The sequence below is a fragment of the Trichosurus vulpecula genome, chromosome 7 (assembly GCF_011100635.1).
Source record: "Trichosurus vulpecula isolate mTriVul1 chromosome 7, mTriVul1.pri, whole genome shotgun sequence".
Classification (NCBI taxonomy): Eukaryota; Metazoa; Chordata; class Mammalia; order Diprotodontia; family Phalangeridae; genus Trichosurus; species Trichosurus vulpecula.
This window is the reverse complement of record NC_050579.1, coordinates 227,986,375-228,000,744: the sequence shown is the minus strand read 5'-3', so window position 1 is coordinate 228,000,744 and position 14,370 is coordinate 227,986,375. Positions and strand designations below refer to the sequence as shown.

The window sequence follows — 14,370 nt, the reverse complement described above, 5'->3', positions numbered from 1 at the left end:
TATGGGGAACTCCCAGTAAGGAAGCTCCTTTTACTGATGCATAATAGCACTTGCTCTCCAATTTATAGTCTCAGACAGCTACCCAGAGCAGTGAGAGATCATTATCCAGGATTCCCCCCCAATCCCACTCTCCAGTCTGTATGTGTGGCAGACTTTAACCCTGGCCTTCCTGACGCCAAGATTAGTTCTCTATCTCTGCTACATTGGTCCTTTGGAATCTGTTATCTAAATATATGATGTTATTGTGAATTTATGGAAAACAGAATCGTGTTGGATTATGGTATTGATAGGAATGAAGATGATTTATATTAGATCTCTTATCTAATCTAATCTAAACTAATCAAATCTAAACCCTAATAAGGTCTGACCCTCTATGGAAATTCTGTTCTCCTGATGGAGGTGACAAGAGTAAACAAAATCCACAAGTACTTCAAAACTTCCTCTTTATGCAATGATTCCCACAGCCTCTCCCTGTGAAGGCTTTACTAAGCCTGTTCACAGGAGGCGAATTGGACCAAATGGAATTTCACTTCCTCCCTGATGTATAATAAGAATGGTCAAAGGGTTGGAAAGAGAAAAGCAGAGAAAGAAAGGAGTGCATATTACTTTTCCACAGGATAATCAGCTCAGTGCTGAGGGCAGACCCCTACCGCGCTACTTTCCACCTTGTTAATTTTATTTTATTTTTTTTATTTATTTTTTTAAAATGCAATTTATTTCTTTAACATATTTGGTTTTCAGCATTGATTTTCACAACAGTTTGAATTACAAATTTTCTCCCCATTTCTGCCCTCCCCCCCCACTCCAAGATGGCGTATATTCTGGTTACCCTGTTCCCCAGTCAGCCCTCCCCTCTATTACCCCCCTCCCCTCTCATCCCCTTTTCCCTTCCTTTCTTGTAGGGCAAGATAAATTTCTACGCCCCATTGCCTGTGTATCTTATTTTTTAGTTGCATACAAAAAGTTTTTTTGTTTTTGAACATCTGATTTTAAAACTTTGAGTTCCAAATTCCCTTCCCTCTTCCCTTCCCACCTACCCTCCCTAAGAAGTTGAGCAATTCAACATAGGCCACACATGTATTATTATGTATAACCCTTCCACAATACTCATGTTGTGAAAGGCTAACTACATTTTGCTCCTTCCCAACCCATCCCGCTTTATTGAATTTTCTCCCTTGGCCCTGTCCCCTTTCCAAAGTGTTTGTTTTGATTACCTCCACCCCCATCTGCCCTCCACTCCATCATCCCCCCACCTTTTATTTTTTTTTTATCTTCCTCCCTCTTCTTTCCTGTGGGGTAAGATACCCAACTGAGTATGTATGGTATTCCCCCTCAGGCCAAATCTGATGAGAGCAAGGTTCACTCATTCCCCCCTCACCTGCCCTCTCCCCTCCTCCCATAGAACTGCTTCCTCTTGCCACCTTTATGCGAGATAATCCACCCCATTCTATCTCTCCCTATCTCCCTCTCTCAGTATGTTACTCTCTCATCCCTTAATTTCATTTTATTTCTTTTAGATATCTTCCCTTCATCCTCAACTCACCCTGTGTCTGCTCTCTCTCTTTTACATATATATATATATACACATACATACACATACATACATATACACATAGATACATACATACATACACATTCACTTATATATATACTTAAACATATATATATATATATGCATATATATATATATGCATATTCCCTTCAACTACCCTAATACTGAGGTCTCATGAATCATACTCATCATCTTTCCATGTAGGAATGTAAACAAAACAGTTCAACTTTAGTAAGTCCCTTGCAATTTCCATTTCTTGATTACCTTTTCATGCTTCTCTTGATTCTTGTGTTTGAAAGTCAAATTTTCTATTCAGTTCTGGTCTTTTCACTGAGAAAGCTTGAAAGTCCTCTATTTTATTGAAAGTCCATATTTTGCCTTGGAACATGATACTCAGTTTTGCTGGGTAGGTGATTCTAGGTTTTAATCCTAGTTCCATTGACCTCCGGAATATCGCATTCCAAGCCCTTCGATCTCTTAATGTAGAAGCTGCCAGATCTTGGGTTATTCTGATTGGGTTTCCACAATACTCAAATTGTTTCTTTCTGGCTGCTTGCAGTATTTTCTCCTTGATCTGGGAGCTCTGGAATTTGGCAACAATATTCCTAGGAGATTTCTTTTTGGGATCTATTTGCAGAGGCGATCGATGGATTCTTTCAATTTCTATTTTGCCCTGTGGCTCTAGAATATCAGGGCAGTTCTCCTTGATAATTTCCTGAAAGATGGTATCTAGGCTCTTTTTTTGATCATGGCTTTCAGGTAGTCCAATAATTTTTAAATTATCTCTCCTGGATCTATTTTCCAGGTCAGTGGTTTTTCCAAGGAGATATTTCACATTGTCTTCCATTTTTTCATTCCTCTGGTTCTGTTTTATAATATCCTGATTTCTCATAAAGTCACTAGCTTCCACTTGCTCCAATCTAATTTTTAAAGTAGTATTTTCTTCAGTGGTCTTTTGGACCTCCTTTTCCATTTGGCTAATTCTGCCTTTCAAGGAATTCTTCTCCTCATTGGCTTTTTGGAGCTCTTTTGCCATTTGAGTTAGTCTATTTTTTAAGGTGTTGTTTTCTTCAGTGTATTTTTCAGTATTTTTTTGGGTCTCCTTTAGCAAGTCATTGACTTGTTTTTCATGGTTTTCTCGCATCCTTCTTATTTCTCTTCCCAATTTTTCCTCTACTTCTCTAACTTGCTTTTCCAAATCCTTTTTGAGTTCTTAAATGGCCTGGGGCCAGTTCATGTTTTTCTTGGAGGCTTTGGTTGTAGGCTCTATGACTTTGTTGTCTTCTTTAGGCTGTATGTTTTGGTCTTCTTTGTCACCAAAGAAAGAATCCAAAGTCTGAGACTGAATCTGGGCGCGTTTTCGCTGCCTGGCCATATTCCCAACCAACTAACTTGACCCTTGAGTTTTTCAGTGGGGTATGACTGCTTGTAGATTACAGAGTTCTATGTTCTACGTTTGGGGGGGAGGTGCCAACTCTGTCAGAGCCGCACTCCTCCTTCCCCAAGGACCCCCAGTCCAGACTGGGCTCAGATCTTCGGCAGGCTGTGCACCCCTGCTGCGATCCGCCACTTAATTCCTCCCACCAGGTGGGCCTGGAGCCGGAAGTAACAACAGCTGTAGCTGCCCCACCTCCGCTGCCCCCGGGGCTGGAAGCCGAACCCCGCAGCTTTTCCCACTAACCTTCTCCGCAGTCTTTGGTGTTTGTGGGTCGAGGGGTCTGGTAACTGCCGCAGCTCACATATTCAGGGCGCTAGGGCCCCCTCCGCCCGGCTTCTGGTCTGGATCGTCCACGCTGCTCAGGCTGGGCTCTGCTCCACTCCGTTCCCAGCTCCCAGCTCCCAGCTCCCAGCTCCGTGTGGAATAGAGCTCACCCAGAGACCATCCGGGCTGTCCTGGGCTGGAGCCCTGCTTCCCTCTGCTGTTCTGTGGGTTCTGCCGTTCTAGAATTGGTTCAGAGCCATTTTTATAGGTTTTTGGAGGGACTTGGGTACGGAGCTCACTCTAGTCCGTGCTTACCAGCCGCCATCTTGGCTCCGCCCCCCGTTAATTTTATTTTTCATTATTTTTTTTGAAGGGGGGAAAGCAGGGCAATTGGGTTTAAGTGACTTGCTGTATTAGCAATTTTGATTTGAAGATCTTTCCTACCCATTAATAGGCCATGTGACCTGCTTACATCACAGGAAGCCTAAGTTACATGGTGAGAGGAGCTTCCTGACAGGAAAAGGAAGTTATGTCACAGGAAAAATGCTGAAAGAGAGAGAGAGAGAGAGAGAGAGAGAGAGAGAGAGAGAGATGTTATAGCTGCTAATGGCTGCCCTCCTGATTATTAGAACTGAACAGGCTGACTTAGCTGTACTATGAGTTTGTTTTGGGGAAGACCCCAGCAGGGGGTCAGAGAGGTTTTGGGCTGGAGAGGCTTCATGTTGTTATATTGTGTATTGAATGCTTTGCTGCTGTGGTTGACTGGATAAATGGCTTGTGGGATATGGTTCTCTGGTGTCTGAATAAATGGTTTACTTTTTCTACCTTCTATGTGGAGAGTTTTATGTACTTTGTGATATAGAACTACATAGACATTTTGACAATTATCAACTACATTGTTATTATTGCCTTACTGGTACACATGGAAGGAAAGAGGAGGAGATGAAAAGGAATGAGTGAACCTTATTCGCATCAGATTCAGCTTAAGGAGGGAATAACATACACGCTCAATTGGGTATCTAACCCTACAGGAAAGTAGAGGGGGAAAAGATAAGAGTGGGGGCATGATAGAAGGGAGAGCAGATTGGAAGAGGGGGTAATCAGAAGCAAACACTTCTGTAAAGGGACAAGGTCAAAGGAGAAAATACAATAAATGGGGGGCAGGATAGGTTGGAGGTAAATATAGTTAGTCTTTCACACACACACAAACGAAAGAAAATATAGATGGATGAGATGATTGCTGAGATATGGTTTGGTTCTAAAATTCTGGGATTCTCTAAAAATATGAATTCTAATTCCACTGCTGGCACAAAATAGCCCAATGACTTTGAGCTATTTCTTGACCGACCATTTCTCCTCCCTGGGCCTTAGTGATCTCATACAATGGGAATCATAATTCTGTCTTCCTTGCATGATTCACATCAAGATAAAATGAAATTTTGCCCATGAACATACTTTTAAAAGCATAAAGTGTTGTTGTGACATACCAAAGAAAGATGTCTTATGTGAGCTATTAATGCATCATTATACTATAGACTTTAAGACTCATCAGGGAGAAATAAAGAGCAGGGAACCTTAGCCTTTTATGTGTCATAAGCCACTTTGGGACCTTTCTGGTTAAGTCTATGGCTCCTTTCTCAGAATAATGTTTTGAATGCATAAAATAAAACACAGAATTACAAAGGATACCAATTATGTTGAAGTACAGTTATCCAATTAAAAAAAAGTTCATGGACTCCAGGTTAAGAACCCCTCATTATGGAGTCAGCCTTGGAATTAGGTGACTCATGTTCAGGTTCTCATGTTCACATCCCATCAAAGACACATAGTGGCTGCATGACTCTAGACAAGTGACTGTAAGCAACTCTCTAAGACCCTAAGTCGTAGTTGTTACTGACTTGCATTGTTAAAAAGGATTTCCTTACTGTAATTCCCTCTGCCAATGAAATTCTAGGTCACACCAAAATTGTATCATTTCTGCTACCAGGGACGTGGCCAAAGACCCCTTGGAGAAGCTTTGAATACCTGACCTACTTTGAAGAACAGACCTACCGACAGAAAAGAAATTAGTTTAAAATTGTTGCCTCTCTCTTCAAACAGATCTGTTCATCTGAAAAGCAGTCATCACTGGCAATTCAAATTGAATAGGATAAATACCTCCTTTGAACCTCAGTTTCCTCATTTGTAAAATAAGGGGGGGGGGGGGTGGAATAGATGATTTCTAAGGTTGCTTTCAGCTCCACATCTATGATCCTATTATGTTTAACACTTTCTGCTTTTCCTCTATTCCACAGATTTTTAACCTTTTTTACTGTCATGAACCTCATTAGCAATCTAGTTAATCCTATGTATCCTTTCTCAGAATAATATTTTTAAATGCATAAAACGAGATACATAAGATTACAAAGGAAACCAATTAAATGAAATATAGTTATTAAAATATTTAAATTTAACTGAATTAAATTAAATTTAAATCACAAGCCCCAGGATAAGAACACTGCCTAATAAAACATAGATATGTTAGGGCACAGATATGGAAAATAGTCCGTCTACAGATTGGCAGCCAGGATCTTCTTTAGAATGAAGGAAACCTTGATTCAGGGCTTTAAAAACATCAACCTCTGTTTTCAAGGATATTTTCACTTGGTTTGGACACATGCAAAAGTAATCAACCAATCAACATTCATTAAGCACCTATTACGTGGCAAGGACTCTGTTCAATGCTGGGGATACAAAAAGATCCAAAGACAGTCCCTTCCTTCAAGGAGCTCACAATCTCATGATCACCATTGTAAAGCATAATTCAGCATGCATTGTTTTGGTTTTATGTTTTTGTCTGCACCTATGATTTCATCAGCATGGGCTTCTCCCTCAACCCCCCAAACTGACAAGTCACCTTTCACTTATCATTTTAGGGGGGCACTGAGAGGTTAAAAACCTTTCCAGGATCAAACAGGTAGCGTCTAAGCCTGGGCTTGAATCCAGTTCTTTCTGACTCCAAAACATGAAAGAATTCCTTGAAAATAAAAATTGTTTCAATATTTCCATTCTTTGTTTCCCCGTGGCCTAGAACACCACCAAAAATATAGTAGGTGCTTAATAAATGCTTCTTGATGATTCATGCAATATGGGTGGCCTTCCATTATTCAACATGCCCTCTCTATGATGAGCAAATAAACATAGACACTAATTTTTAAAACACCTTCACTTTCACTGAGTTAATAAGTAGTGAAGATATTTATTGTTTTTAACGCATGCTTTTTCAAAGCAGTAAAAATTATTTTTAAATTGTTTTCATTGTTTTGGTTTTTTTTGAGATTCAACTGGCAATTCAGTGAAGCCATTATTTTTTCTCTCCTGAGCAAGTCATCTAGGTGTTTGTGGGTGGGCCAGCCCCTTCCAAATGGGCCTTACAATATTAGTAGGAATATATTCCATAAGCATTCCATTAGAATATAAGCTCTTTGAGGGCAGAGACTGTTTTGGGCTTTTTTGGATCCTTGAGAGTAGTACGTCTGGCACATAGGAGATGCTTAATAAATTTTTACTTAGTAGTTGATTGATAAGTAGTCTACAAAAACCAATATCATTACCTTATATTCAGCTGTCTACTGCAAAGTTAGAGATTTTGTCTTACCTGGTAGAGATACCCACTACAAGGCCAACTTCAGTCCAAGAGCATCTCAGATGGGGAAAGGAAGTGAGAAAGTTTTAAATATTCATAACATGCTGATAAGAGCATTACTGCTTTTATACAGTAAATAAGGCAACTGTTCAACACAATTTCATTCTGAGACAGAGGTTGTAATGAATAAACAGCAAGCCTTGGAGTCAGGATTTCCTGGGTTCAAGTCTTGCCTTTGAACTCTACTGGCCTTATGATCCAGGACAAATCAGTTGCCAAATTTCCTGGGTTCAAGTCTTGCCTTTGAACTCTACTGGCCTTATGATCCAGGACAAATCAGTTGCCAATCTCAATTATTAAGAAGAAATTTCCTAAAATGAAAAAGGTGGCTTCTATGTTCTATTATAAGCATGCCATGATTACTGTACAGTGCTCTCTCCTTCAGGTCCTTCCCATACAGGTCGTATTTTGCAGCTATGTATTTCAGGATGACTCTGGTTTGTACCATGTACATTCCATCCATTTCAACCATTGGCACTTGTTGGTACGTTAGTTTTCCACCTAAAAACAGAAAGAAAAGACAAATCAGTAGCTTACTCCCCTTCACTGAAGTACGGTCATGGAATGATAGTGCTGAAACCAGAAGGAAACTTAGAGATTATCTATTTAAACTCTCTCATTTTACAGTGGAGGAAACTGAGGCCCGAGAAGGGTACAAAACCTGTTTAATACATGTTTATTCCCTTCCCCCGTGTTTGCTTACATTGCTGGTACAGTGGACAGTGTTCTGGACTTGGAGTTAGGAAGACCAGATTTCACTTCCTATCTCAGACACTTGGTATATGAACCTAAGCAAATCACTTACCCTATTAATGTCGGCATCCTCATCTGTAAAATAGGGATCATAATATCACAGAGTTTACAGGGTTGTTGTAAGGATTAAACTTATTAAGAGCTTTGCTGGCCTTAAAAGTGCTATATAAATTATTATATTTGTATATATTGCTTCCTTTTAAAAATATAAGCTCATTGAGGGAGACTTTTATTTTTTCATATCTGCATGCCTCAGATAGTAGATGGTACACAATAGATGCTTAATAAATGCTTGTTGATAAACTGAGCCATCCTCTCTCCAGCTCTCACTGCCATACCCTAGTTCTCATCAGCTCCCATCTAGATTGTTTCAATGTTTCTCATTGATCTCCATACCTCCAGTCTCTGTCTTTTCCAAACTGTCCTTCCTAACTAGTGTTTTGGAATGAAGGCAATTATCAAGTTATTTCTTTGCACAAAAAACTCCCCTAACTCCCTCTTTGTAATGTAGCTTTTGTGTGTAACACATTATTACTCTTCTGTTTAAGTGTGATAAATGATAAGTAAACTACGTGTTGGAAATTCTTCAGTTTTTTTGAGCAGTTAGCAGACAAGCCTCAGATTGTTTAACAAGATGGCCAAAACTTTTCCCTACAGGCTATATTTTTTCATAAGTAGCTATCCTAAAGGCAGGGGCTATATTTGTGATTTTACAGAAATAAACTAGAATAGCATATTTTGGGGTTTTTTTGAGATTCAAAGCCATATTTCTGCTTTAGTAACGAATAGAATAGCATATTTCTGCTTTAGATAGTAACAAATGAATTTTTAATCAGTTTTTCAATTACATTTTCTCCCTTTTATAAATAATTATTCAGACATTTGTAGCTTGTTTATTTTGTATTTGTAGTGACTTAATGTTTAAACCTGTGGACTTAATGACTAAGAAGTAGAAGGAAATACCTGAAAAATAATTTGGGGGCTCATATGAAACCAAACTTCCCCATACCTTTTGATTCATTAGATGCTTATTTTGTAAGTAAGTAAAAGATGTAATCTGATTATTTTCTGTTTACGTTTTATAAGTAAGATATGTAGAAATGGATGATTTTCATTAAGCTAAAATTTATTGGCTGAATTTAATACCTAGTCCTTTTGGTACCATAAGAAGGCAACATTGTGCTTGTATAGTAACAACTCAGATTTATTTCTCTTCTTTTGTTGTAATTAGATTACTTACTAACACTTGTCAAAGTATGAGCTTTATTGTCATTTTTAAAATCTGTTAAAGAATTACCATAAAACTAAAAAATAATTCAAACTCTTCCATGACCTCCAAAATCTTTCTAGTCTTATATCCCATCCCTGTTACTTCCCATTCTTTTCCTGGCCAGATCAAATGCCTTTGCTCACTGGCCCAGAGAAGATGTCTTGCAGACGTCACCCTTTCAATTCTGGAACTCTTGATCTGGGGCCTTTGGTTGGATTAGTGAGTACCTCAAGAGTCTCCTACAGCAGACAGGTCCCATCAGGGCTTCACTTCTTTTCCTAGCTGTCTTTTGGCCAGTAGCTACTTTGCCCCTGGTTCATACTCTTTGTAGCCCCCTATCTCCTTTTTCATTTTCTGTCATGTCCAATTCTTAGTGACCCCTTTTAGGGATTTCTTGGTAAAGCTATTGGAGTGGTTTGCCATTTCCTTCTCCAGCACATTTTACAGATGATGAAACTGAGGCAAACACGGTTAACCCTGCAGGGTCACACAGCTGGTAAGTGTTTGAGGCTAGATTTGAGTTTAGGAATGTATCTGACTAGAGGTGGTACTCTATCTGCTATGCCACTTAGAAAGGGATCCCTGTGCACTACATATTGATTTAGAAAACAACAAATTAACACCATCTGTGTTGTATTTTTATTTATTTCCTTAAACGTTTCTCAGTTACATTCTAATCTGGTTTCCTAGGTTGAGAGCTATAAGGGACCTTAGAGATCTCTGTCTCAAATAGATTGTAAAATTCTTGAGGGCATGATCCCTGGTTTATTTATCTTTGTATTTTCCTGAGCTACTCAGCTCAGAGCTCCTCAAATGCTAGTCATTTAGCAAATGCTCATTTAATGAATGAAAGCTAATTCACATCCTTGTGTTAGCAAATTAAAACATTTTATAAGTGTATGCCTGAACAGGTTAAAATTTACCCCCAAAGAATTTCAGGAATGAAAGCTCCTCTACAACGGAGGCTAGATGGGAACTTCCTGGTACTCTTTAGGTCACAGTAGTATAGTATGGTATGGTGGGCACTAGATTTAAAATCAGGTGACCTGGGTTTGGATGCAGGTTCTACCAATCACTGGCTGTGTTGCCCTGGAGAATTCATTTACCCTCTCTGAGCCTTAGTTTTCTGATCTGTAAATACAATACTACTTGTAGTGAACATGTTATTATAAAGAAAGAACTTTGTGGAAGCCTTAAATGTTTACTTGGCTCATTAGAAGGCCTAGGGCTGCCATGTTGCCCATTCACCTTCTTTACCTAGGTCAAGTCTGCTTCCTCTCATTCTCCTTACTCAATGTCACACCATTCCCATTTCCTGACTCCTGGGTTCCCACAGTTAATGATCATCAGCATTTTTATATTTTAAAGTTTGCAAAGAACTTCGCATTGCATACATTATCTTATTTGATCCTGACAGTAACTCTGAACCATTTAGTGATGAGGAAACTGAGACTGAAAGTTTAGTGACTTGCTCAGGATCACATAGCACAAAGGTCACACAGCAAAGGTTTGAGGCAATATTTGAACTCTGGTCTTTCCCACTCCAGGTTCAGAAGGCTATCCACTATACCAACTAGCTGCCTTAAGTAAAGACAGTTTATAGAGAGCTAGGACTCTGCTTCAGAGGAAAGAAATTTTATTTTCTAAGTGGGTGGGGCCAACTTCTGGAAAAAAAAAAGGAAATAAGCATTTATTGAGTGCCTAATATGTGCCAGGTACTAGGCTAAGTGTTTTTAAAAATATTATCTCATTTGATCCTGACAACTTTAGGAGGCAGGTACTATATGATCATCATCCCCATTTCACACTCAAGGAAATGCAGCAATTATCAATTTATTTTTACAAAAAAAAAAAACTAACCCTCAGATAACCTTCCTTTTCCAATTCTTTCCTGGAATTCATGGAATCACATGACCCAACTGCCACCTAACCTTTCCAGTCTTAAATCCCTTCACTCTTTATTTCCACCACATTCCTCTGTAGAAGGCAAGGGCCCTTTGTTTAAGGAGGAAAAAAGCTTTACTTTCTTCCCTGATGTGTTTGTTTTGAAATTCAAACCCTCCCTCTGAGGCACGGAGAAGCACCCTTGTGTCCTGTTCTGTGTAACTCCCCATCTGTGCTATGATTATAACATACTTTTTCACATCTCTAGGATCAGAGAATTTTAGGGGTACGAGGGATCTTAGAGATTCTCTGTGTATCTTTTCAGGCAAGGCAATGGTAGTTAGTCAGACCTTCATGGAGCAGTACAGCACAACAGCAAGGCTTTGAACTCACCCTTAATTAAATTCTCAAAATCTTCAGCTGTTCTGAAAAGCACTTCTTCATACTACAAAAGAGGACACAGCAGGGTATCAGAGCAATGGAATCATAAAATGTTAACCCTGAGAGGGACCTTAGAGATCACCTAAGACAGCCAGGTGGTGTCATGGGTAGAGCACAAGAGTAGGAGTCACAAAGACCTGAGTTCAAATCCTGCCTTAGGTACCTATTTCCTAGCTGGGAGACCCTGGGCAAGTCATTTAACTTCTCTGGGCTTCAGTTTCCTCTTCTGCAAAAATGAGGATCTTGGACTAAAAGACCTCCAAGGTTCCTTCTAGCTCTACACCTATGATTCTATGAGGCTCTCATCCAACAGTCTCAAACTGTTTATTCCCAGAATCCCCTTTTACATTTTTAATGCAATATTTTTGAGGACCTACCCAAAGAACTTCTACTTATGTGGGTTCTATCTATTGATATCTGCAACATAGACACTAAAACACCTAAATTACAATAGATTGTAATTGTAAATATATTTTAAAAATTTTAATTCATTTAGAATAACAATAATACACTTATTACATACTAACCTAATATATCTATCCATCCAGGGTCCTCTTAAAACCTCTGCAGACCTTTATATCTAACCTCAGTTGAAGATACAATAGAAACAACTTTTCAATATTTAAAAAGAAGTTTGTTCAAGTTTACAGCAACCACATTATACATCTGTCCACAAAGTAGCTGTATTTTCAGTCCTGTAACAGAGCAGGGTGCTATGATTATCAGAACTGAAGGCCCTCAGATCCTAGGAAACAGGTAAAGCTGAAAAGAACATTGGCGATTATCTCCTCTAATCTCCTCATCTGGCAGGAGAGGAAACTGAACCCCAAAGAGGTGAAGAGATTTCCCAATATAAAAGAGGAGGAGAAAAATCATTCATTACCACCTGAAAGATAACTACACATATTTTCTAGCATATCAATCTAAATTATTAATGTTTAAAAGTTTAGAAACTTCACAAAGACTTTAGGAAGACCTTGTATATAATGAATCTGAACCTTCCCCAATCCTGACTGAATCTTTAAAAAATAAAATCCACAAAAATGAAGATTGTTTAAATCTCTTTAGAAACTAACACAACCTCTGTTTCTTGATATTTTCAATTCTCCAAAATGTCAGGCTTTTCAATTAATAACAATAGTAAATAATAATAGTCTGTCTATTAGTGAAATTAATCAGAACTAGTATCATTTTTTGTGTTAACAAATAGGAAACTTTTTTTAAAAGTCATTATAGAATAGGCAAAGATCACAGAATCACAGAATGTTACAGCTACAAAGGATCTCAGAGATAACCTAGTCCAACTCCTCTATTTTATATATGATGAAACTGAGTCTTAGAGATGTAAAGAGGTTTGCCTACAGGTGTATAGCTAGCTGGTGGTATCACCAGGACTTGGACCCACATCTGCTGAATCCAAGTCCAGTGACCATTCCACCAGGCTTTGATTCTACTTTCATAAAGAGAACTTAATCAACACTTAATTATCAAGATGAATGGGCCTTTCAACTTGCTCCTGAGACTCAGTTCAATGTTAAAGAAAAAAAAAAGATGGTGATCACAGTGGTTAGACCCCTTTTTTGGAGGGAGTCATTCAGTAAGTTCCATGTGACTTCTCCACTAGTAAATATTCACTTAGTCTAAGAAATGAAACATCTACCTCCACCCCAGCTGCAGGCAACAGCCAGTGCACAGATTCCATTCTGCCTCTTGTATTGGAGTAATAAAGTTTGGGCTTCGCAGCCATGATTTTCAATTTGTCGTTTTCTGAGAAACAAAAGAGAACAAACAATCTGACTGAGACCTAAATATGCAAGCTGTCCTTTTCGTATTCTTGGCTGTACTGGTGATACATGAGGAAAGCCCAAACACTAATGGCGAATAATCCAGAGAGCAGATGGGGGAGAGCAGAAGAGGGAGGCGAATTGTGTGAAGGGCAGGATTCAGACCTCCCATTTTCCTCCAAAGACAGACCAAAGGATGCTAGGTAGGGATCTATTTAACTGATTGAAATGCATGTGGGACTTTGGTGAGTAGGAACTGATCAGCTTAATCTGGTCCACACAGGACATTTGAAATGTAAAGATGAAGTTTCTTTCATTGTGACTAGGAAAATTTTGATCATTATGTAAAAGTTGGTCATCCAAGTCTGGGTATAACGGATCCTTTATAACTCTCTTTTTTACTCCAGGTGTTTTTCGGGGGTGATCCTGTTTACAGATATAACTTAAGCCTTCCTGTATGGAATTCATTATCAAAACCTTGAAATCACAAGTCAATAGAAAAGCTTTCAGTTAGGTCAAACAAAGTAAATTATATGGACCTGTGCTTTCATTATGTAGTCAGCTCCCTGGTGAGGAAATTCCCTTTACCAATAACAGATCTTCCATTGTCCTGGGGTTTTCAGTCTGAGAGTTGCCTGGGACACAGAAAGATTAAGCAACTTGCCAAGGGTCACACAGCCAGTAGATGTCAGAGGCAGGATTAGAACCCAGTTCTTCCTGAGGCTGAAGTGGCTTGTTTATCTATATACAATGCCTCATTTCCTCTCCTGTGTAGAAATACATTTCAACAAAATGTATGTTGTTACCTTGGCCTAAAGGTTCATTTCAAATTAACAAGAGAAGTAACCCCATACCTAAAGAGGTACAATTTTACATAGATTCCCATGCTGCCCATGAGAATGGGAATAATCCCTGAACAACTACAAGCTCCCAGAGTTATGTCTCAGTTGGAATATGTTTAACAGTTCAATTCTCAGCAATTGTCTATGCCTCTCTGATGCTTTACCCTATTTCTTAAGTTGTGGGAGTTTTCATCTGGGGCTGGCATTGGGGCTCTTTCTTCAAAGGAAATATTAGCTCTCTTTTCTGAGCCTCTCCAGGCAACATGCCTGGAGTTAACACCATTTTCAGCTCCTTTGGTTACAGGCTCAGCCAGTAAACAAGGGATCCTCAACCTACTGCCAAGATTTTTTTTTTCAATAATGCTCAACCTCCTCCTTCAAGTAATTCTTGTAGCCTCCTGGATATTTAGGTTGGGAAGACTAAATTTCTCTCACAGGTCATTTTAAAATTATATTA

At 39.0% G+C, this 14,370-nt stretch overlaps 1 protein-coding gene across 1 annotated transcript in view; it reads right to left on the bottom strand.

The window, feature by feature from the left end:
• The window catches only part of LOC118856197 (glutathione S-transferase A4-like), a 62,749-nt gene extending 49,700 nt beyond the window's left edge, over positions 1-13,049 (bottom strand). Inside the window, exons 1-3 of the mRNA XM_036766343.1 lie at positions 12,948-13,049; positions 11,240-11,291; positions 7,308-7,440 (exon numbers count right to left, since the gene is read on the bottom strand). Coding sequence (XP_036622238.1) covers positions 7,308-7,440; positions 11,240-11,291; positions 12,948-13,034 — 272 coding nt within the window. The 5' untranslated portion in view covers positions 13,035-13,049. The remainder of the gene's footprint in view (positions 1-7,307; positions 7,441-11,239; positions 11,292-12,947) is intronic.
• Between the last annotated feature and the right edge of the window lie 1,321 nt (positions 13,050-14,370).